This window comes from Neoarius graeffei, chromosome 17 (assembly GCF_027579695.1).
Source record: "Neoarius graeffei isolate fNeoGra1 chromosome 17, fNeoGra1.pri, whole genome shotgun sequence".
Taxonomy (NCBI): Eukaryota; Metazoa; Chordata; class Actinopteri; order Siluriformes; family Ariidae; genus Neoarius; species Neoarius graeffei.
The window spans coordinates 44,547,514-44,573,120 of record NC_083585.1 but is presented as its reverse complement, the minus strand read 5'-3'; the positions used below and the strand labels follow the sequence as shown (position 1 = coordinate 44,573,120).

The following is a 25,607-nucleotide window of genomic DNA, read 5'->3' as shown; positions in this document are numbered from 1 at the left end:
AGCTACAGCACAACCTGCACAGTCTGGAGATCAACAGCACTTTTTTTTTTCTAATTAAACAGGTTGTATATTACATCATAGAAGCTTTTCACATCTTGGAGGGATTAGTAAACTATTAAATTAATTTATTCATCAATATAAATAGTCTATACAAAGCTTTCTGGACTGTAAACTAAGAAGAGATCACTTTAGGACCCTTTAACGGTGATTAGAGGATTTCCGGATAATCAGAATGATGATGCTCTCATTAAGGCTGTTACTGTTGGCTTGGAGTGGTACACTTTGCTTTGTACCATTGGCATGGACTGGTGCGATGGAGAGCGCATCCCAACAAAACCAGGTTTTTTCAGAGGAATTTGAAGATGCAGTGCTGGAGGATGAACTGGACAATCAGGAGAACATTTTAACCCAGGTAAAGTTAACCAAAGGCCATGTGATAGAGATTACAATGGCAGGAATGGCTCAAATAAGGTACCAAAGGAATAACAGGTTTAAAACTTTGGAAAGATTTCTTCAAGGCATTGAGAAATGCACTAGCAAAGCAAAAAAATAAAAAATAAAAGCAACAGTTTGGGTTTTTTTCCTTTGTTTTTTCCCCTTTGAGTGCAGAAATTGCTGTCTTTAAATTAGAAAATTGCTTGTTGTCTCGTCTGCCTTTCTCACAGAGAAATCCTTTAGTCTGTGTACTCTGCATACTTTGAGGTTTTATGGCACACACCTGAACTCAAGCTCTTCATGTTGTTAAAATAGATCGAATACACCACAAAGTGTTGTACTACAAAGTCCTGCAAAAGGAAATTCAGTTAATGTCTGCAACGTACCGGATATTTTTAATCAATCTGCAATAGTTTGATCAAACTATTTTCAACTGTAATAATTTCATGCTCATGCAGTGTGTCATTAAACCAATCTGTTAGGGCAGTAAACACAGCAGAAAGGTGTAGGTTTTCATCTTTAGTTTATTCTATATACTGTCAAGGCACAATTTTAGGCTACTAGTAAAACAAATATAAGTGACTCCTGCAAAGTTGCTGTGTTTCTCTGTGCAAATCCACTACATTTTAATTGAGTTGGTACAAGAATAAAACCTGGATGTACAAAATTATATAGTCGTGGATATCAGTGAAACTTTCAATACATTAATCATTGATAAGGGAACATTAAGAGAATATAAAGATTCACACCAGCTCACAGTGACTCACGTCTACTCTGAAAGTCTTAATCTAACACTGTTGATTTCACTCTTCAGCTCCTAGGTGACTATGACAAAGTAAAGACTCTCTCGGAGGGCCCGGATTGCCGCTGTAAGTGTGTGGTCAGGCCATTGAGCAGGAGCGCCTGCAGACGTATTGAAGAAGGGACTGGAAAGCTTGAGGATTTCTACACAGTGGAGACAGTGAGCTCTGGACCCAACTGTAAGAAGTGTGCCTGCATTACCCCTCCGTCTGCCCTCAATCCCTGCGAAGGAGACTTCAGGTTTAAGAAGCTCCAAGAGGCTGGGAAAGATGATGTCAGGGTAAAACAGAGGAACAACACTTCTGAAATTTTCATTGCATTGTATTCATTGTAGCTACTTGGTTGAAAATTAAATATACACTCCTCATTCAACACAAATGGAGCTAAGGCATGTTTGCATCTATAGATTTGCATTGGAGCGCCAATAATGTAGCTGACAAGTAATGAAAGTCTATTTCACCCCAAATGTTTTCATAAATACAAGCCAAACCTTCATATATGTACTTGTTTCAGATCACACTGTTAAGCTATGTAATCTTATTTTTTTAAATGAAAGATTATAGTAGAATAGCAGAGATCATTAGTATGTATAATGAAGTTGAAACACAAACTATGTCTGTATAAATTGGTACAATTTCAACTTCAAAATCTGGAGGGCGGAGCATGGGGTTGGAATAATACGAATCTGTATTAAGGAACATAGTGACTCCAGTCGCAACATGTCATAGTTTTCAGCTATACAGCAAAATTTTGTTCATGTTTAAAGATTACAGTAAATTGCACTGTGTCCTAAACCATGTCCGCATGTAAATACTGTTTTTTGGTGAGACTGACTTCCATTACTCCTAAAGAAGCAAAGTTCAGACACCAAATACATCTTATCTGTATCTGATCAGGTACATTTGGGTTTAATTAATAGATAGATAGCTAGATAGATTTACTTTATTGATCCCAAGTTTGGAAATTGTTATGTTACAGCAGCAAGTTATCTCATCTCATTATCTCTAGCCGCTTTATCCTTCTACAGGGTCGCAGGCAAGCTGGAGCCTATCCCAGCTGACTACGGGCGAAAGGCGGGGTACACCCTGGACAAGTCGCCAGGTCATCACAGGCCTGACACAGAGACACAGACAACCATTCACACTCACATTCACACCTACGGTCAATTTAGAGTCACCAGTTAACCTAACCTGCATGTCTTTGGACTGTGGGGGAAACCGGAGCACCTGGAGGAAACCCACGCGGACACGGGGAGAACATGCAAACTCCACACAGAAAGGCCCTCGCCGGCCACGGGGCTCGAACCCAGACCTTCTTGCTGTGAGGCGACAGCGCTAACCACTACACCACCGTGCCGCCAGCAAGTTATCAGATATGCAAAAAAACACACTGTACAACATAAAGTAGAATGAACTAGATAGAACTCGACGCCAACGGCGTCGATGGGGATGCCTCCGCCTGGTAGACTATACGCTTTATTAAGTTGTGATTTGGGGATGAACATTTGACCTCATAGTAATCTTGACCTGTGACCTTTTAACCTCAAAATCTAATCAGTTCATGTTTGTCCCCAAATGCACAAATGGTGAAAGTTTGGTGAAATTCCTTTCATTTGCCTTGGAGATATTGTGTTCACAAGGTTTTCGGACAGACATTTGACCTCACAGTGACCTTGACCTTAGACCTTTTGATCTCAAAATCTAATCATTTCATCTTTGTCCCAAAGTGCACAAATGGTGAGAGTTTGGTGAAATTCCTTTCATTAGTCTTTGAGATATGGTGTTCACAAAGTTTGGGGATGGACATTTGACCTCACAGTAATCTTGACCTGTGACCTTTTAACCTCAAAATCTAATCAGTTCATGTTTGTCCCAAAGCACACAAATGGTGAAAGTTTGATGAAATTCCTTTCATTAGCCTTTGAGATATCGTGTTCACAAGGTTTTGGGACAGACGCACGCACGGACAGATGAACAACCCGAAAACATAAAAATATATCCAAGAACAAGTTAACTATATAATATAAAGATAAAAATGTAATGATTATATATATATATAAACAAGAATTGAGATAAATGAATATAAAAACTGCAAAAGTGGCAGTATTGATTAGATAGATAGATAGATAGATAGATAGATAGATAGATAGATAGATAGATAGATAGATAGATAGATAGATAGATAGATAAAGAGAAAATTATGTTAACTGATTTTCTGTTAAACCATTACTTGAAAGCCAGTATGTTTTTTTCTACAACATGGAGTTTCTTTTGACCAAAATCTGTTCCTCTAACAGCTTTCCACCATCATGGACTTACTTGAGGGGGCTTTGTATGGGATGGATCTGCTAAAGTTGCACTCAGTCACCACTAAACTCCTGGCACGTGTGGAAAACATAGAAAAGGTAAATGTTCTCCAATCTTCATCATTATGATAACTTTTACCAGAGATTAGCCAAGAAGCTTTTATTTGTCACAGATAAACTCAAACACAGACTTAAGCAAACAGTGAAATTTAACCTCTGCATTTAACCCATCTGAAGCAGTGAACACACACATGCACAAACAAGTGAACAATGAGCAGTTGGGGGTTAGGTGCCTTGCTCAAGGGCACTTCAGCCCAACCTCAAGCCATAGCTGCCCCACGTTAACCTAACTGCACGTCTTTGGACTGTGTGGGAAACTGGAGCACCCGGAGGAAACCCACACAGACACGGGGAGAACATGCAAACTCCACATAGAAAGGCCCCAGTCAGCCGCTGGGCTTGAACCCAAACCTTCTTGCTGTGCTAACCACTACACCACCCAACACTTTATGTTAATTGACTGATTAGTTGGAGTAGTGTGAATGAAAATAAAAAGACTGAAATATAGAAATAAATTGCAGGTTAACGATCCGAAATGGAATTACAGATATAGTATAGAGGTATAGAGAGTACAGTGAACAGAAGCTATAACTACAGGTTTACAGAAAAACTATAGAGAATTCCTGAAAATAGAAGGCTGTAAGTACACTACCGTTCAAAAGTTTGGGGTCACCCAGACAATTTTGTGTTTTCCATGAAAAGTCACACTTTTATTTACCACCATAAGTTGTAAAATGAATAGAAAATATAGTCAAGACATTTTTCTGGCCATTTTGAGCATTTAATCGACCCCACAAATGTGATGCTCCAGAAACTCAATCTGCTCAAAGGAAGGTCAGTTTTATAGCTTCTCTAAAGAGCTCAACTGTTTTCAGCTGTGCTAACATGATTGTACAAGGGTTTTCTAATCATCCATTAGCCTTCTGAGGCAATGAGCAAACACATTGTACCATTAGAACACTGGAGTGAGAGTTGCTGGAAATGGGCCTCTATACACCTATGGAGATATTGCACCAAAAACCAGACATTTGCAGCTAGAATAGTCATTTACCACATTAGCAATGTATAGAGTGGATTTCTGATTAGTTTAAAGTGATCTTCATTGAAAAGAACAGTGCTTTTCTTTCAAAAATAAGGACATTTCAAAGTGACTCCAAACTTTTGAACGGTAGTGTATATGCGCAAAATATACACACCCACCTGAATAGATGGTTGAACAGACTCTGTTCAGAGCACCGTCAAGGGAATAGTATTGCTAAAAATGAAATTTACACACACCTCATATATGTTCAGTGAGCAAAGACATATTTGATGTCTGATGGTTTTTACTTACATGGTTTCACAGTTGCTAAGTGAGCAATAAAACTTGACTATCCAAGCTCCTGTTACAGAAAATTCATATCAAACCAAATCCGAATCCAACAGTCCAAGAAATGGTGACTTGCTGAACTTGCTGCATATCTTGGTTGATTAACTACATTTGGAGTAAGAAGGAACAATGTGTGCAACAGATTGCAACCCATTTTAGGTTTCAGAAGAATGCAGGTTAAGAATTCACGCTCTACTCCTTTTTACTGGCATCAGACAAAGGGCATCCGAGTTCAGTATGTTTTCACCCTGGACCACTGCTGAGCAAATCTTTTCCTTCCAGTCATTTTCCGGAAATGTGACAAAGGAGCAAGGGAGCGTGAAAGAAGAGAAAGGGCAAGGGAAGGACTCGCGTGCCCACTATCACCTGGAGAAGAAAAGACGATTGAGCGAGCTGGAGCCCTCGCTGCAGAATAAAGTGGCTGCAGCTTTCTCACACACAGAGGTGAGAGAGATTATGCTGAGATGCACCAAAGTCAGCACACACACACACACACACACACACAAATGTGATAGACAACAAATTCCAAACACTATCATATACCAAAAAATTTGAATTACGTGTTAAAGTCGTTTGCGCTACGTAACATACCCAAATACCACACTGCATTTGTGCTACAGATTTGTCCCCGAAGTCCAGTTTATCAGCTCTACAAAAAATGCTGTCTAGAACCCAAAATAGATGGTATGTTTGGCTCACATCCTGCGTTTGTGTTGATTAAGGATTGAATCTCTGCAATAAACTGTACCAGAGTCCGATTGGAACTGGACTGCGATCTCCTCACTCACATGTTTTTTTGTCCACACCCGAGTGAAATTGCTGTGTTCTCACCTGTGCAAACATCCCATGAGAGCATTACTGGCCCTGCTCCCTGGGTGGGAATAACATATTTCCTGTCTCTTTCCAGATTGGTAGTTCAGTAACTAGATATTGAGCTCCAACAAAAGTGGGAGAAACAACAAAAAATGACCTCTCATAACTTTGCAATCAATTATTCAGCAGCTGTGAAGTGAGACAGAATCCAATCCAAGCACAGAGCTGAGCTGTTAAGGATTAACACTGTAGTCAAGGGACTACAATGGTTCTGTGTCAGTCTTGTAAATTATAGTGTGTACAGTACCGTTCAAAAGTTTTGGGTCACTTTGAAATGTCCTTATTTTTGAAAGAAAAGCACTGTTCTTTTCAATGAAGATCACTTTAAACTAATCAGAAATCCATGCTATACATTGCTAATGTGCTAAATGACTATTCTTGCTAAATTCTACTAAATGTCTGGTTTTTGGTGCAATATCTCCATAGGTGTATAGAGGCCCATTTCCAGCAACTCTCACTCCAGTGTTCTAATGGTACAATGTGTTTGCTCATTGCCTCAGAAGGCTAATGGATGATTAGAAAACCCTTGTACAATCATGTTAGCACAGCTGAAAACAGTTGAGCTCTTTAGAGAAGCTATAAAACTGACCTTCCTTTGAGCAGATTGAGTTTCTGGAGCATCACATTTGTGGGGTCGATTAAATGCTCAAAATGGCCAGAAAAATGTCTTGACTATATTTTCTATTCATTTTACAACTTATGGTGGAAAATAAAAGTGTGACTTTTCATGGAAAACACAAAATTGTCTGGGTGACCCCAAACTTTTGAATGGTAGTGTACAATCACTCACAACACACCAGTAACCCCTTTCATGCACTGTGGTAGCTCCCAGACACTCTCACACCAAGGACAGATGTCTGATAATGAAGTAGGAGGTCCCAACTTCAGCCAGACTTGCAAGCCAGACGTCTAGCTTTCACTAGAGATTCTGGTATGTTTTGTCAACAAACACAGCCAAGAACTACATACTTTCACATAAAGAGGCAATTTGACTGACATGGCAGATGACCAACCACAGACAGTTTCCTGCAGGCCACTGGTGGGCACATGAGTATATCTCATTTACTCAACACTCGCTACTTCACACTAAAGTCGAATAACTTTAAAAGCAGGATTTCATGAACCTTTTTAAAGTCAGTGAACTTTTTTTTTCAGTAACCAAACAAAATCATAAAACATAACTAGCTGCTGATTTTTTCTTAAAAACAACAAATTGGAAAAAAACAGTGCTTTTCCTTCTTGCTGTAGTGATATCCACATCTTTTGTACCTTTAGAAGAAGAACTTTATTTATCACATGTACACTTGTGAAATTTCTCTCTGCATTTAACCCATCTGAAGCAGCAGTGAACACACAAACATACCCAGAGCAGTGGGCAACCATGCTATAGCACCCAGGGAGCAGTTGGGGGTTAGGTGCCTTGCTCAAGGGCACTTCAGCCCAAGACCACCCCGTGTCTTTGGACTGTAGGGGAAACCAGAGCACCTAGAGGAAACCCACACAGACATGGGTAAAAACATATAGACTTCACACAGAAAGACCCCCGTCGGCTGCTGGGCTCGAACCCAGAACCTTCTTGTTGTGAGGTGGCATTGCTAACCACTACACCACTGTGCCACCCTTAATCTTCCATTTGGTAAGGTGAATATACAGCTTTGGGACCAAAAGGTCGCCGGTTCAATTCCCTGGACCAGCAGGAATGGCTGAAGTGCACTTGAGCAAGGCACCTAACCCCCAACTGCTCCCCAGGCTGCTCTGGGTATGTTGTACATCGCTTTTGATAAGAGCGTCTGCTAAATGCCGTTAATCTAATGTAATGTAATGAATATAGTGTAAATTTAAACTGACTTAAGATACATGATATTTAAGGAACATGATTTGAGAAAAGCTGCAGATCCAGAATGAATACAAAGGCGTCTTCATTGAAACACATTCCTGGTTCAGTCTATTGTTCTAACATGCTTTTAAAAAAATCCACCATTGTTCCTGTACCAAATATAACAACTCCAGTGTGCCTGAATGACAACCACATGATAGCGCTAAATTCAACAATCATGATTATATACTGTGTATACTGTCTGTCTTATTTGTGTCTACAGCACCAAGAAACTTATACTTTAAAGGTAAACTATAGGTACTAAAGGTACAACCGATGACTCTGTGACCAGGAAAGTTTGGTACCTTTTAGTCTGTATATTTGTTAAGAAGTATGTCATCTTAAATAAGATCACGAATTGCTATAAAATCACTGAATAAAGTAAAGGATCTCCACATTGCATAAGCCGCAAGAAATGCTGAACACACAGCACAAATCGCAACCTCCATCCAATAATCACTGAAGCCTAAACATCCCAGGAGATTTTGACCCCCCCCCCATTTTAACACATTTTGAAGTTATCAGAACAATTCTAATGTTAAAATTAAGTTAACAACACCAAACACAAAGCATACCTAAGCCAAAGTCCAAGCACACAGTCTAACCTGTAATTACACACATACTGTAAGGATACAGTTGTTAGCAGGGCTAACCAAGCATCACTCGAAGTTCCAGCTCTGTGGAAATTATTAGCTGACTTTGCTGTGTCAGCCTGGCAGACTTTAATACAGTATTATTAGATCAAAGCCATTTTCCCCAAAGCCTGTCCCCAAGCATTAATCTACGCCACAAATTCCTCCTTATTTCACAATGTAGCTTATTATTAAAGTACCAGCTTGGAAAATAAATTAAATTTTTTTTAAATCCATAGTTTTACCCCCTTACCCAAATTTAGTCAATTATCCAAGATGTGTGGTCTCTGACATTTGCTTCCTCAGATATGTCCTGGAGTTATGACGAGCACAGCAGCCCACATTAGCCTCATAGTTCCAGTGCAGAATGAAAGAAGGGCAGTGCATAAAACCACATTTGGTCATGTGTGTATACTGGGGATGAAGCTGAATACAAATATATTAATTGGAATGGACAGATAATGTGTTCTAAACTGATAAAAATACAGACATGAATACAAGCACATTATACCTTTTAAATATAATGTGCCATGAATGAACAGTGAAATAAAAAGATCATGAAAAATGAAGGGACAAAAATATACGTATTTGGCAGACACTCTTATCCAGAGAAGTGTTCGGTATACCCAGATACTGGGGAGCAGTTAGGGGTTAGGTGCCTTGCTCAAGGGCACTTCAGCCATTTCTGCTGGTCCAGGTAATCAAACTGGCAACCTTTTGGTCCTAAAGGTGCTCCTCTAACCTTCAGGCCATGGATTTCCACATATACCACATTCATTCATCCTGAATGATTTCTTGGTCAGGGTTTCAATTTGGCTACTAGTTTGTTTATAATTGGGAAATAGAACCAAAATTCTTTATAAAATATAATGGACAGTTGCAAAAAAATAGTTCTCTAGCTGAAAATCTCTAGTTGATAACAATTATAAACTCAAGGGATGTAGCTGAGGTTGAGGAACTGTTAGAGCCAGAATTCGCAAATCATGCTGACTATGCTGACATTTCTACTTCTGTTCAACACCCCCCCCCCCCCCCCCCAACAAGTCAAGTTTATTTGTATAGCGCGTTTAACAATGGACATTGTCACAAAGCAATTTTACAGAAAATTTAAGACTTTAAATATGAGCTAATTTTATCCCTAATTTATCCAACACCCTAAGTGAGTTTTTCAGTGCTTCTGTGGGTCAAGTCAAGTTTATTTTTTAGCGCTTTTAACAATAGACATTGTCGCAAAGCAGCTTTACAGAAAATTAAAGACTTTAAGCATGAGCTAATTTTATCCCTAATCTATCCCCAATGAGCAAGGCTGTGGTGACGGTGGTGAGGAAAAACTCCCTCAGATGACATGAGGAAGAAACCTCAAGAGGAACCAGACTCAAAAGGGAACCCATCCTCATTTGGGTGATAACAGACAATGTGATTATAAATAACTTGCTTCTATAACAGTGTCCTATAGAGTCACAAAGTGCAACTGTGAAACCAGGAAATTCATTATAGTTTTAACATGAAGTCTGTTTTGTTGAAGTTATAAACTGTTCATTGATGGAGACTTGAGTGCAAAACTGTTCATGACAACTGCAGTCCTAAACTTAGCAAGTCAACTGTAGTCCTCAGCCATAAAAGCATTACTGTAAGTCTCCAGAGCGTCTTCCAAGTGTGACTTTCGACTGTCCATATGGGGCCATCCTCCACAGGAGCAATGTGATGAGACTCCAGCCAGACATAGGGCATCAGGATGGATCAGACAGATTCGAGGAGCAGAAGAGGTCAGCTTCTCGAGCTCAGGCTCGACATGTAACTCAGAGGGACGGGGGGGGCACAGGTTGTTAGTTATGCCCGATGTCACCTGATGAGTAAGAACAGTATACATTTTGTACTGAGTGCAAGCAGGGACTCTGGCAAAACTAACTATGACAGCATAACTAAAAGGGGAGAGCTAGAAGGTAACACAGGCATGAGGGCACCCCGGGACATAAAGCAGCCAGCCACTACACCGTCAACAAACCCGAGTGAGTGAGTGGGGGACTGACAGCATCCATACTGTACATCCCAGTTTACCAAAACATTCTATGCCTGAGGACCCTCCAGATCTACTCCTTTATCTAATAACTTTACTCCTTTACCTAATGTGGGCATAGTGGTAGGGTTCATATTAAAAAATAAAAGAAAACCATTCCAAATTAGGCCACACTAGCTTCTCGTTAAACCCAGATACAGATACGGATATTTGAATCATGATAAAGATACATGATTTGATTGCAGAAGAAGTACGAGGAGAGGTTTGTAGGGAGCCAGGACTCCAGCAGGCGACTTAAGAGTCATGCTGAAGATTCAGAAGACCAGAAATCAGTGAAGAGCAAAATGGGACCTAATGGGGTGAACATCAGGAGCATGACCTTCTATAAAGCTGATACTGATGATGATGATGATGGAGAACAGAACGGTGAGTTTGCACCACATGGCTTGTGCTTAATTCTGACTTGCTCATTTGCGCTGTTTGCCCTTGGGCTTAATCTCTATTGCCATCATTAAGGAAAACTGAAAAGTTTTTTTTTCCACGCTAATCACCATCTCCTGCCTTCTGCATGTCCTGTACATATAATTACTACAAAAAAAGAATTTAAAAATATTCATTTATTTTCTTCTGGTGAGGGTCAAGTGGCATTAGGATGATAAAGTCAGCCCAGACTTCCCTATCCCCAGTTACAGATTTCAGCTCTTCCTGGGGGATCTCCAGATGTTCCCAAGCCAAATGCGAGATACAGTATGTATAGCAGGTGCTAGGTCTGCCCTAGTGTCTCTGTCCAGTGGGGCATGCCTGGTATGCATACAGTATCAGTCAAAAGTTTGAACACCCCTTCTCTTTCATAGGTTTTTCTGTACCTTGACTGTTTTCTACATTGTGGAACAATACTGAAGACATCAAAACTATGAAATAACATATGGAACATATATGGAATTATGTGGTAAACAAAAAAACGTTAAACACCTCCCACAAATATTTCATATTTTAGATTCTTCAAAGTAGCCACTGTTTACCTTGATGATGTTTTACACACTATTAGCATTATCTTAACCAGCTTCATGAGGTAGTCACCTGGAATGTTTTTAAATTAACAAGTGCCTCGTCAAAAGTTAATGAGTGCAATTTCTTGCCTTATTAATTGTGTTTGAGATTAAACAGTAAATAGTAAGTTATAAAAATACAGTAAACAGCCCTGTAACACAACTGTAGTAATCCATATTATGTCAAGAACCGTTCAATTAAGTAAAGAGAAATGACATCCATCATTACTTTAAAACACAAAGTGTCTTTTAATTAACAAAAATAAAGAAAAACCATTGAATTAGAAGGTGTGTCCAAACTTTTGGTTAGTACTGTATATCTAGTTGGAGCTGACTTTTGTAAAGTGCTAAAACAAACTCAACATCTTTATTCAGCCCAATAACCCTGCAAAGGAAGTTCAACTCTGCCACCTGTATTCAAGACCTTATTCTTTCAGTCACTATCCACAGCTTATATGTTCTTCCATCCCATCCATCTCATTATCTGTAGCCGCTTATCCTGTTCTACAGGGTCGCAGGCAAGCTGAAGCCTATCCCAGCTGACTATGGGCGAGAGGCGGGGTACATCCTGGACAAGTCGCCAGGTCATCACAGGGCTGACACAGAGACAAACAACCATTCACACTCACATTCACACCTACGGTCAATTCAGAGCCACCAGTTAACCTAACTTGCATGTCTTTGGACTGTGGGGGAAACCGGAGCACCCGGAGGAAACCCACGCAGACACGGGGAGAACATGCAAACTCCACACAGAAAGGCCCTCGCCGGCCGCAGGGCTCGAACCCAGGACCTTCTTGCTGTGAGGCGACAGTGCTAACCACTACACCACCGTGCCGCCCCTTATATGTTCTTATGTAATTTAATTCAAATTTCTAGCACTGAACTAATGAGCTACAGCAAAATGTAATTCCAGTTTTTACCATTTTCCTGAAGAAAAGGCACTTCTGTTTGTTGCTGTTTTTAACCATGTTGTTCTTTGTCGCTGTACTAAAAACTGCAACAATTTTATTAGTTTGAATTCCATTATCAAGTAGTGTTCCTCATACTACAATGTAATCATATATTTGAGTAGATAAATTACTCAAATAACACCATGAACATATTATTCCTTCTTGGAAATGTAGACTACCTTGTATTTCAAATCTTGCAAGTTTACTGCAAAGTTATTATCTATACTTGTATGGCAGTGGGTTTCATTATGATATAACTAATTCCTTAGGATGTTATACATTTAAAAAAAATTTAAATGGTATGGATGGATGGATGGATGGATGGATGGATGGATGGATGTTGACCATTTTTTGGGTTTCATCCTGGCTTCATTTTCTCTCCATTGCTATTCCTTTCAAATGTTGGATGATTTAAAACCTTCATAAACATTTTTATTAAGCTCTTCTACCCACCGTTGTTAATCTTCCACAGCAGGAATAGATGATGTGCTGAGTGGTGACGGTTCAGTGGATTTAATAATAGAAGACCAGATCCCCAAACAACAGGACACTCAATCCTCAGGCCCTCACAATACTGCCACTATGGCACCAAAACTGAACAAAGAAACCACCACAAACATACTAACCATCACAAAACAACCTAAACAGGAGTCTTGGGAAACTGAGAGGATGATTACAACTAGCACGGCAACGCCACTTTCATTAACAACCTTCACCACCACCGCCAGCACCACCACCACCATACAGCCAACGACCACCAACAGATCAACGTCCATCTCTGCTCCTCCTAAAGTTCCAAAACCACAGCACAACTCCACATCTGCAACAAGAAAACATAAAGTGAAATCTCGACTCAGCTGGGACGAAGAATCTGTAGTCTCTACAGAATCACCAAATAATTCTGGTAAGTTCAAGTTATTTTAGATCATGGTGTATTTGGACATGCTCATGTGTTGATATTGAATTTTATATCATAAAAATAAATTATAAATTATATCATGTGCTTAGATTTCATAGAAAAATTCACAATATCATTTCAAAACAAATAAAAACAATAAACGTTAGTTACCCATAAGGGAATAGGATAAAGAAAATTCATATGTACACAGTTTCTGAGTTTACATCCAGCCAAAACATGTTTAGTGTCTGACATTTGCTTCCCTACTTTTGCACATGAAATATGAGGCCAAAAATAACGGATGATTATCTCATCTCATCTCATTATCTCTAGCCACTTTATCCTGTTCTGCAGGGTCGCAGGCAAGCTGGAGCCTATCCCAGCTGACTACAGGCAAAAGGCGGGGTACACCCTGGACAAGTCGCCAGGTCATCACAGGGCTGAAACATAGACACAGACAACCATTCACACTCACATTCACACCTACGGTCAATTTAGAGTCACCAGTTAACCTAACCTGCATGTCTTTGGGGGAAACCGGAGCACCCAGAGGAAACCCACGCGGACACGGGGAGAACATGCAAACTCCACACAGAAAGGCCCTCGCCGGCCCCGGGGCTCGAACCCAGGACCTTCTTGCTGTGAGGCGACAGTGCTAACCACTACACCACCGTGCCGCCACCGTACTTATCTGTACCTTTTATGTACTACTTGGGATCATATATGTACCTTTTTGGACACCACCGTGCCGCCCACCATAATATCTTAAAAATAAAATTAAGAATGAGGAGTTTACTGCAAGCAGCACACAACAGCAAGCAACACCATGCCCCTGGTCACTTAATAGCAAGTAGGTTATTTATCAATGCATCAGTAGAGTGTAGTGTATGCTTCATATTCTTGCTTTCAGCTGCAGTCACCAGATTGACCCTTGGGCTGAAAAGGGAGCTGAGTGCATCAGTCTCCCCTGCTGGTACATTGCCCCTCCATAGGCAAGACTCTAACATAACCTCCCAGAGGTGCACCATGGTAACCGGGTACCGCACAGTCCCAAGTTAACCAGTTAGAGATCTTGGAGTAGGTTGGAGCCCCAGAGGTGCAGTGTGCATGGATACGCCCTGGTACTCACCAATCCAACTCCCACCAGTGGGTAACTAGGAAGCCTAGATGGTAGGATTGGTGCTATAAAGGGATTCTCCTGTGGTGGTGTATGACGCATGAGGGGTCTCCTCACTCCTACTGGCCATACATCAGCTTTGGAAGAGTTGCGAGCCCTATGCTCAGGTGCCACAGGCACTACCATAGAAAGGCCCAAATATTGAGGATGCCCTAGTAAGTATCAATACATACCAAAAATCATGTCTTTGTACATCCATCCATCAATTACCTGTAGCCACTTATCCTGTTCTACAGGGTCGCAGGCAAGCTGGAGCCTATCCCAGCTGACTATGGGTGAGAGGTGGGGTACACCCTGGATAAGTCACCAGGTTATCACAGGGCTGACACAGAGACAAACAACCATTCACACTCACATTCACACCTACGGTCAATTTAGAGCCACCAATTAGCCTAACCTGCATGTCTTTGGGAGAAACCGGAGCACCTGGAGGAAACCCACACAGACTTGGAGAGAACATGCAAACTCCACACAGAAAAGCCCTCGTTGGCCACTGGGCTCAAACCCAGGACCTTCTTGCTGTGAGGCGACAGTGCTAACCACTACACCGCCGTGCTGCCCCTATGTGAACTCATTTTTAAATAATTTCCCATTCAAACTTTGGATCCAGAACATAAGGATCCAGAATATAAATGCAAATGCATCACATCAAGATGTTCCAAGAATGTCAACAGCAAGACAGAATCACTTTTATGTTGATGTTGATGACAGTAATTCCTCTCCTTGTCCAACCGGTACAACACTCAGTCTGAAGCTATGAAAGGTAGGGTTAGGGTTAGGGTTAACCCTAACCCTAGGGTTTAGACGGGCAGTTGCACCAGGGTAACTTATTCCGGGAACAACTTGTTCGAGTGCACGTGCCCATGTAAAAGCAGCTCAAGATGGCTGCCTCAGAAAAGTTTTGCTGCAGTGTCCTACACCACAATAGTTTGAGTGAGACAGACTATAAATACTGCTTTATTCATTTACCGTTGCATTAAAAAACTAAAGAAGCAAATGTTTGATACTAGTGTACACAATTATATGTTTGCCTTCAAGAAAGAAATATATGCTGCCTTAATTATGTTCAAAATCTAAGAATGCTGACGTTGTACTGCCTTCTGAATGGGGCAGGGTTTTTTTTTCTCCTCTTCAGGAGCACAAAAGCTTCCCAAAAATGCTGCATTTTTCCTGGCAATATTATTTTGTCTTTATAATCTGTAGGTGTATGCAAGGACACATTAGCTACTATTGCTGACCCTGTGACTCGCAATACATATGGTCGCAATGAAGGTGCCTGGATGAAGGACCCAAAAGGCAATGGCAATGTCATTTATGTCACAAACTACTACTATGGCAGCACCCTGCTGGAATTCCGTGATATGGATACATTCAAGCAAGGTGGTTATTATACTCTCAGAAATACTGTACTTATTCCACTAACACTAATTCTAATAAGATAATAAATCTTATTTAGTCTAAATGTTATTAATTTAAGTGTTGGACATCATACAGAAAGCCATACTGTAGATAGAAAATTTAAGGCCAAAGTTGTACTCTATTAGTGATATACCAGCATTTTCTATATGTTACGTGAGCAGCAAGATTTTTACCACATGTGGTGGCAAGCTACCATAAAAGTATTGTAATGTAATTTAATTAGCCAATTGATCTCCAAATTGGCCCTTGTGGACAGCAGACCTTCCTTGATTAATTTTGATGTATTGGATTCTATTAGAGAGCAAAATTATGATCACTAATTAAGCCAATGTAAGTTCTATCATGGTCTATCACATATGTGTTATCACTTGTAAATGTAGTTCCCAGTCCAAGTTACATCACCATGACTTTCAAACTTTCATACGAATCTAATTTAATGAATATTAATAGTAATTTGTACAAAATATTAATACTGAATAATACTGAATCCCAGTACTTGTTAGAACAACAAGAACAACAACATAGTATGGACTGTTACTGTAATATAAGGATATAGTAGCTTGACTTGTAGATGTTAATTGGTGTGCTTTTGGTTTTAGTCAAACACATTGTGGCCATTGATCTGGAATAAAATTTTTTAGACTATAAAAGTACTGATAATGGTGTGTCTTGTTTTGTAAAGCTGGTCTTGCTTCATACTGGTCAAACTGTTGGCATTGTGGGTATTAATATTAGTGTTTTTCATTTTCTGTCCACTCAGGACGCTTCAGCAATTCCTACAAACTCCCCTACAACTGGATTGGCACGGGCCATGTGGTCTACAACGGCGCCTTTTACTACAACCGGGCATTTTCTCATGACATCATCAAATACGACCTGCGTCTGCGTTACATAGCGGCTTGGACCACACTGCATGATGCCTTGTTTGAGCACGAAGATGAGGAGGCACCATGGAGCTTTAGGGGACACTCAGACGTGGACTTTGCTGTGGATGAGAGTAGTTTGTGGCTGGTTTATCCGGCTCTAGATGAAGAAGGCTTCCACCAGGAAGTGATCATCCTGTGCAAAATCAATCCTTTTGATCTGCAGAAAGAGAACACATGGAGGACGGGCCTGCGAAGGAACAGCTATGGGAACAGCTTTGTAATCTGTGGTGTCCTGTATGCTGTGGACAGCTATGAGCGCATAAATGCCACCATTAGCTATGCTTTTGACACGCACACACACACTCAGATGGTGCCACGGCTGCCCTTCATGAACAACTACACTTACACCACACAGATTGACTATAACCCAAAGGACCACATGCTCTACGCCTGGGACAAGGGCCATCAAATGACCTATGATGTCATATTTGCCTATTGATTACTGTATTAGATGATGTCTAAATCATAACTCGATTACTGTTCTGCACTTTTTGTAAAAGATTTACAAGACTCAGTGGATTGTAGATCAGTCTACATGGTCAGTATATATTTTTTATAACACGCCACTATTTTATTGTTGTTTGTTGTTCTGATTGCATTGTGTAAAATGCATGTTTCCCTCATGTGCTTATCATTTCATGATGAACATGGTCACCGAGTTAAGGCCTCAGCATACTTCATGTGGCGATATCATTCAGCTGGCTTTTATGAAAAATTTGATGCAATTGCAGATGTCATACAGAGGCTTCTTGCCAACCATGTTTGTGACTGGTCATTGCAAATGAGGTGTACCCAAGATTCATTCTAAAATAAAAATAAAAAAAGATGACTTTGAGAAGTGGCAATCTTCTTCCTGTAGTCACAGAAATTGAAACAGCACCACCTACTGTAATGGAGCACTTGTACGCAACAGTCAGGGCAAAAACCACAGAGTGTGTGAGCTTGTTAAGCTTGTGCAGGTGGTTTTGTTGGGCAGCATGGTGGTGTAGTGGTTAGCTCTGTCGCCTCACAGCAAGGAGGTCCCGGGTTCGAGCCTTTCTGTGTGGAGTTTGCATGTTCTCCCCGTGTCTGCGTGGGTTTCCTCCGGGTGCTCCGGTTTCCCCCACAGTCCAAAGACATGCAGGTTAGGTTAATTGGTGGCTCTAAATTGACCGTAGGTGTGAATGTGAAAGGTTGTTTGTCTCAGCCCTGTGATGATCTGGCAACTTGTCCAGGGTGTACCCCGCCTCTCGCCCATAGTCAGCTGGGATAGGCTCCAGTTTACCCGCGACCCTGCACAGGATAAGCGGCTATAGATAATAGATGGATGAATGGATGGATGGATGGATGGATGTGGTTTTGTCTTCAACAAAACAATCCTTTGCTGATTCTGCATTAAGTATACTGAGGACTTTAATGACAAAGTTATTGTTACGGCTTGTAAAAAAATGTGTATGTATTTTGTAAATAATGTAGTTAATTTAAAATAAATCCATGCCTGTACTTGTGTAGAGTGATGAATTAATGAAAAAAAAACCTAATGAAATGCATAACGAATAAATAATACATAACGGAATACATACCAGTATACATAAAGAAATTAAATGAATACATAGTTGAAAAAAGACTGCCTTCCAATTTGAATTAAAACAGTTTTTGGATACTTTTAAATACTTTTATTTTAAAATACATATTGAAAATTTTGAAGGTTTGACACATATTGACACTTTGATTTTGACTGTTCAAAGACATGCAGATTATGGGACTACCGTAATTGGCGCAAGCTGTAGTGGTCTCCCAGCCATAAGGTACATACAGTGGTGCTTGAAAGTTTGTGAACCCTTTAGAATTTTCTATATTTCTGCATAAAGATGACCTAAAACATCATCAGATTTTTACACAAGTCCTAAAAGTAAATAAAGAGAACCCAGTTAAACAAATGAGACAAAAATATTATACTTGGTCATTTATTTATTGAGGAAAATTATCCAATATTGCATATCTGGGAGTGGCAAAAGTATGTGAACCTTTGCTTTCAGTATCTGGTGTGACCCCCTTGTGCAGCAATAACTGCAACTAAACGTTTCTGGTAACTGTTGATCAGTCCTGCACACCGGCTTGGAGGAATTTTAGCCCATTCCTCCGTACAGAACATCTTCAACTCTGGGATGTTTGTGGGTTTCCTCACATGAACTGCTCGCTTCAGGTCCTTCCACAACATTTCGATTGGATTAAGGTCAGGACTTTGACTTGACCATTCCAAAACATTAACTTTATTCTTCTTTAACTATTCTTTGGTAGAACAACTTGTGTGCTTAGGGTCATTGTCTTGCTGCATGACCCACCTTCTCTCGAGATTCAGTTCATGGACAGATGTCCTAATATTTTCTTTTAGAATTTGCTGGTATAATTCAGAATTCATTGTTCCATTAATGATGGCAAGCCGTCCTGGCCCAGATGCAGCAAAACAAGCCCAAACCATGATACTACCACCACCATGTTTCACAGATGGGATAAGGTTCTTTTGCTGGAATGCAGTGTTTTCCTTTCTCCAAACATAACGCTTCTCATTTAAACCAAAAAGTTCTATTTTGGTCTCATCTGTCCACAAAACATTTTTCCAGTAGCCTTCTGGCTTGTCCACGTGATCTTTAGCAAAGTTCAGATGAGCAGCAATGTTCTTTTTGGAGAGCAGTGGCTTTCTCCTTGCAACCCTGCCATGCACACCATTGTTGTTCAGTGTTCTCCTGATGGTGGACTCATGAACATTAGCCATATGTGAGGGAGGCCTTCAGTTGCTTAGAAGTTACCCTGGGGTCCTTTGTGACCTTGCCGACTATTACACACCTTGCTCTTGGAGTGATCTTTGTTGGTCGACCACTCCTGGGGAGGGTAACAATGGTCTTGAATTTCCTCCATTTGTACACAATCTGTCTGACTGTGGATTGGTGGAGTCCAAACTCCTTAGAGATGGTTTTGTAACCTTTTCCAGCCTGATGAGCATCAACAATGCTTTTTCTGAGGTCCTCAGAAATCTCCTTTGTTCGTGCCATGATACACTTCCACAAACATGTGTTGTGAAGATCAGACTTTGATAGATCCCTGTTCTTGAAATAAAACAGGGTGCCCACTCACACCTGATTGTCATCTCATTGATTGAAAACACCTGACTCTAATTTCACCTTCAAATTAACTGCTACTCCTAGAGGTTCACATACTTTTGCCACTCACAGATATGTCTCATCTCATCTCATTATCTCTAGCCGCTTTATCCTTCTACAGGGTCGCAGGCAAGCTGGAGCCTATCCCAGCTGACTATGGGCGAAAGGCGGGGTACACCCTGGACAAGTCACCAGGTCATCACAGGGCTGACACATAGACACAGACAACCATTCACACTCACACCTACGCTCAATTTAGAGTCACCAGTTAACCTAACCTGCATGTCTTTGGACTGTGGGGGAAACCGGAGCACCCAGAGGAAACCCACGCGGACACGGGGAGAACATGCAAACTCCACACAGAAAGGCCCTCGCCGGCCCCGGGGCTCGAACCCAGGACCTTCTTGCTGTGAGGCGACAGCGCTAACCACTACACCACCGTGCCGCCCCACAGATATGTAATATTGGATAATTTTCCTCAATAAATAAATAACCAAGTATAATATTTTTGTCTCATTTGTTTAACTGGGTTCTCTTTATCTACTTTTAGGACTTGTGTGAAAATCTGATGATGTTTTAGGTCATCTTCATGCAGAAATATAGAAAATTCTAAAGGGTTAACAAACTTTCAAGCACCACTGTACATATATATCTCACTATGGCAAAGCTAAATAAATTAAATAAAATTTTGAATCAGTGGGGCCATTGTGACTATTATCAGGAGGTTCACCAGCAATCAATATTTTACACTTTTGAGTAAGGTTATTTTGTATAATTAACCTGTTCTAAAAATACATACAGTGCTGTGCAAAAGTCTTAGGCACCCCAATATATCTTTAGTACAAACTTTGTTGTTGATAGATTTTTATTTTATGGCTTCTACATACAAGTCAGTACAAAAACATTTTAGATTCCCAAACATTAGTTTTCCAGCACAAAATTAAATGTTACAGAAAAATGTTTGTATGTCAGGAAAGAAAGCAGCAGATTCCATAAGAGACACTTTTCAGACAAAACATAATAAAGGCTGCTGGGTTTTGGTGCAAAATGAAGAAGCGAGTGTGACAGTCAAAGTGTCCAGAAGAACTGTGGCTGGTTCTGTAAGATGCTCAGTAAAACCTACAGCTCATTTCCGCATAAAACTGCACTCATTATACCTCAGACTACTATTGTTTTGTTTTTTTTTTAAAGGAAAGTGATCTCACCACAATTTATTCCTGTTTGTTGTTCTTTATAGTATTTTTTGTAATGTAGAAACATTTAATTTAATTATTTTTGAAGGCATCTTTACTCTACCTTTACTCTACAGCATTTCTTTGCATGTACCTAAGACTTTTGCACAGTAGTGTACATTTCTGTACGTTGAAAGGTGAAGACTCTTTTCAATTTCTGACCATTTTTTGTGTTTGTAAGATATAAAAAAAGCTATAAACAGAAAAATCTCCAGGGTTGATCTAATCTTACCAAGTTTTGCCAATCTCACGACCCCAAATAGTTAAGCAACAATAACATAAAAGAAGTAATAAAATACTGTAACTGTTCAGAGCTACCCAGAATGAAAGAGTTGTTGGCCATTCATGCTGGGGAAAGAATTTTTCATGAATGGCCATTTGGAAGAAAATCAGTAACAGACAGATAAAATGTTTGAAGTATAAATTTCATTAGATTCAGTGAGGATGTAAAGTTTTTATCTTTGTTCCTCAAATACTACCTCTGGTGCTAACACTGAATCTAGTATAATTTCACTACTTCCACTTTCAATTAAGCAAGATTTGCCACAGTACACATACTTAAGTACCTTCTCCATCCCTCCAGTTAGTGGACATATTAAAACATTTAAAATAAGACAGTAAATGTAAAAGCCATTATTTGGCAGACAGTGCTTTTTCAAGACTACAAACACCAGAGATGATTCCCAGTCTCAAAAACGAATCTGAGAAACCCATTACCAGCCTTCACAGCCAGATTGGCTCGGTTCGTTTTCCTTCACAAATCTTGAGGGAATCTACTGTAAATTCCTCCATGGCTTACATATGGCATAGTAACTAACAACATTTCTCAATATTTAAAATCTCATCTCATTATCTCTAGCTGCTTTATCCTGTGCTACAGGGTCGCAGGCAAGCTGGAGCCTATCCCAGCTGACTACGGGCGAAAGGCGGGGTACACCCTGGACAAGTCGCCAGGTCATCACAGGGCTGACACATAGACACAGACAACCATTCACACTCACACCTACAGTCAATTTAGAGTCACCAGTTAACCTAACCTGCATGTCTTTGGACTGTGGGGGAAACCGGAGCACCCGGAGGAAACCCACACGGACACGGGGAGAACATGCAAACTCCACACAGAAAGGCCCTCGCCGGCTACGGGGCTCGAACCCGGACCTTCTTGCTGTGAGGCAACAGCGCTAACCACTACACCACCGTGCTGCCCCAATACTTAAAATATCTAAATGAATTAAGAAAAAGAATATTACTAAAGCTCTTTATGTAAGAATATTATTATATTTAACAGTTATTCCATGAAATCGAGTCGTACATGAGCTGATAGCCGACGAGGTGCGTAGCACCGAATAGACTATAAGCCATGTTCAGTGAGATTGAGTGAAAACTGTTTTATTCTAGCCATATTCACTGGATTTTGAGAAACAGAGCATTTTTATTTTCATTTTTTGCAAATTCGATAAATAAAAACTTTATTCAAAATGTCAGACAAAATCATTTCCGCTTAAAATGTAAACAAACCGGCGAAATGACAGGAGCAATTTGTGAAAAATGTGATAATAATAATAATAATAATAATAATTGCTGAAAAATAAAAAAAAGACACAGTCTTACCATCAAATACTTTCATTCTGTATTTTGTTGCTTTTTTTGTATTTTTTGGGGTTTTGTTTTCGAATAGAGTTTTTATTTTGTCCTTGGTTGGTTCAGCAACACGCTCTGCCATTTTGTTTTTCTCTACTCATGGTATATGAGCTGATTGGCTACTCTACTACTAGGCTATCAGAGCATGCAATTGCTCATATCCAGTGAATGTGGATAGAATAATATACATTGTATATTATAAGCACAACCATATATGCTACAGGAGCAATATGTCACTGTGTTAGGGTCAATAACTTCAGACATGTAACTTTGTAGGACAAAGGAGAATCTACAAACTACCATAGAGGGTTAAAAAAGAAAAACAAATTTGACATAAGCAGTCAGATAATATGTGGGCTGATGATTTCTAGTTTTAATAAACATCATGCAGAAATCTACAGTCAAGCCAGAAAGTCTGCACACCCCTTTCACCTTCTTTACATTTTATTATGTTACAGACTTGTTCTACAATAGATTGAGTTCATTTTTTTGTCACAAAATTCTACACAAAATAGCCCATAATAACAAAGTGAAAGCAGGTTTTTAGAAAATGTGCAATTTTATTTTACTGACAAAACTAGGTTATTTAGGGGTTACATATCTGTACACACCCTTAGCCCAATACTTGGTTGATGTACCTTTGGCAGCAATTACAGCTTCAAGGCGTCTTGGGAAAGAAGCTACGAGCTTGGCACACTTGTTTCTGGACATTTTTACCCATCCTTCTTGGCATATCCTTGCAAGCTCCATCAGGTTGGATGGGGAGCATCAGTACACAGCCATTTTCAGCTCCTTCCACAGATGTTCAATTGGATTCAGATCTGGGCTGTGGCTGGGCCACTCAAGGACATTCACAGACTTTCTCCGAAACCACTCCTTTGTTCTCTTGGCTGTGTGCTTTGGGTTGTTGTCATATTGGAAGGTAAACCTTTGCCCCAGTCTGAGGTCCAGAGCGCACTGGAACAGGTTTTCTTCAAGGATCTCGGTGTACTTAGCTGCATTCATCTTTCCCTCTATTGCATTCATCTTTCCCTCTATTAGGACTAGTCGCCCCATTCCCACTGCTGAAAAACATCCCCACATCATGATGCTACCACTGCTGTGCTTCACTATAGGGATGGCATTAGCCAGGTGATGAGCTGTGCCTGGTTTCCTCCAGATATGATGCTTGGTATTCAGGCCAAAAAGTTAAATTTTGGTTTCATCAGACCAGAGTATCTTGCTTCTCATGGTTTGATAGTCCTCTAGGTGCCTTTTGGCAAACTCCAAGCGGGCTGTCATGTGCCTTTTACTAAGGAGTGGCTTCTGTCTGGCCACTCTACCATAAAGGCCTGATTTGTGGAGTGCTGCCTGGGTGGTTGATCTTCTGAAAGGTTCTCCCATCTCCACAAGGATACACTGGAACCCTGTCAGAGTGACCCTCGGGTTCCTGCTCACCTCCTTGGCCAAGGCCCATCTTTCTCGATCACTCAGTTTGGCCAGGCTGCCAGGTCTAGGAAGATTCTTGGTGGTTCCAAACTTCTTCCATTTATGAATGATGGTGGCCACTGTGTTCTTTGGGACCTGTAAAACTGCAGCAATTTTTCTGTACACTTCTCCAGATCTATGCCTTGACACAATCCTGTTTCTGAGGTCTGCAGATAATTCCTTTCACCCCATGGCTTGGAGTTTGCTCTGACATGCGTTGTCAACTGTGGGACCTTATATAGGCAGGTGCTGGCGATCCCCAATCATGTCCAATCAATTGAATTTACCACAGGTGGACTCCAATTAAGTTATAGAACATCTCAAGCAGTATCAGTGAAAACAAAATGCACCTCAGCTCACTTTTGGATGTCATATCAAAGGGTGTGCCACTTGTGTACATATGATATTTTACATTTAGATTTTTAATAAATTAGCACAAATGTCTAAAAACCTGCTTTCACTTTGTCATTATGGACTATTTTGTGTAGAATTTTGTGACAAAAATGAACTCAATCTATTGTAGAATAAGTCTGTAACGTAATAAAACATGGAGAAGGTGAAAGGGGTGTACAGACTTTCCGGCTTGACTGTATATATTGAATAATTGCAATATATGATATTCTTAAGTCATACTTTAACAGACACAGAAATTTAGGCTTTCACATAAGAAATTTTCTTCTGAACTGTTCCTTTAAATACATTTATATTCTTTGTCAGGGCATATTTTTTTATTAAAACAAAGCTTCACTAAGTGGGGAGTGTCTTAGTTAATATATCAGTATACTTAAGAACATGGCATTTCTGTGTTTCTGTAAAATGAGAAAAAGTTGTTAAACAAGACATTTCAGCAATAAGTGTAGCTGACAGCTGTGTGGATGTCCACCACAACAATATTTCATTCCTATGTACAGGATATGAGGATTAGGATGACAGGGAAGTCCACTTCACTTGATATGAGCATGAGAGTGCTGTCAAAATCAAGTGTTTCCAAAGTGTTTCATGATCTCCTTCACCTCTTCATCCTTTGTGGCTCATTGCCAAAATCAAATTTTTTCTGCCAGTTATCAAAGGCATGGTTTGCTTTTCCATCACTTCATTTTGACCAGAAACTTCTGCTTCCTTCTCTGTACTGGTGCAGAAAGCCTCTGGGATCTACTGGCGAGACAAGAGGAAAGCTTTCTTGCCAGACCAACCTTCAGGAACTGACCAACAGGAATATCCTGTAGGCCTGTGTCTACATGCATGATAAAACTCAATAGCTTATTCCAAATGGGAGAAAGACAGACTCATAAAACCTGGGTGGTTGATTTTTCAGTCAGTTCAGTGCATTTTTATAC

General features: G+C 40.2%; 1 protein-coding gene across 3 annotated transcripts; it reads left to right on the top strand.

The window, feature by feature from the left end:
• olfml2bb (olfactomedin-like 2Bb) lies at window positions 1-18,216 on the top strand. 3 transcript variants are annotated; one of them, XM_060944298.1, is made up of 8 exons: window positions 1-412; window positions 1,250-1,516; window positions 3,533-3,640; window positions 5,253-5,414; window positions 10,614-10,794; window positions 12,846-13,274; window positions 15,649-15,825; window positions 16,625-18,216. In XM_060944298.1, the coding sequence occupies exons 1-8, from the start codon at window positions 233-235 to the stop codon at window positions 17,227-17,229; spliced, it is 2,109 nt and encodes a 702-aa protein (XP_060800281.1). In that variant the 5' UTR covers window positions 1-232; the 3' UTR covers window positions 17,230-18,216. The 3 variants fall into 3 exon arrangements, with proteins under 3 accessions (XP_060800281.1, XP_060800280.1, XP_060800282.1); XM_060944297.1 differs by having other exon boundaries at window positions 12,843-13,274; XM_060944299.1 differs by lacking the exon at window positions 5,253-5,414 and having other exon boundaries at window positions 12,843-13,274.
• Window positions 18,217-25,607: the final 7,391 nt, after the last annotated feature.

Excerpts from the sequence above, each read along its gene's own strand:
- olfml2bb (XM_060944297.1), top strand. The coding sequence starts at position 233 with ATGATGATGCTCTCATTAAGGCTGTTACTGTTGGCTTGGAGTGGTACA. Across the intron at positions 1,517-3,532 it reads CTGGGAAAGATGATGTCAGG|CTTTCCACCATCATGGACTT; the intron begins GTAAAACAGAGG and ends TTCCTCTAACAG. Across the intron at positions 3,641-5,252 it reads GTGTGGAAAACATAGAAAAG|TCATTTTCCGGAAATGTGAC; the intron begins GTAAATGTTCTC and ends TTTTCCTTCCAG.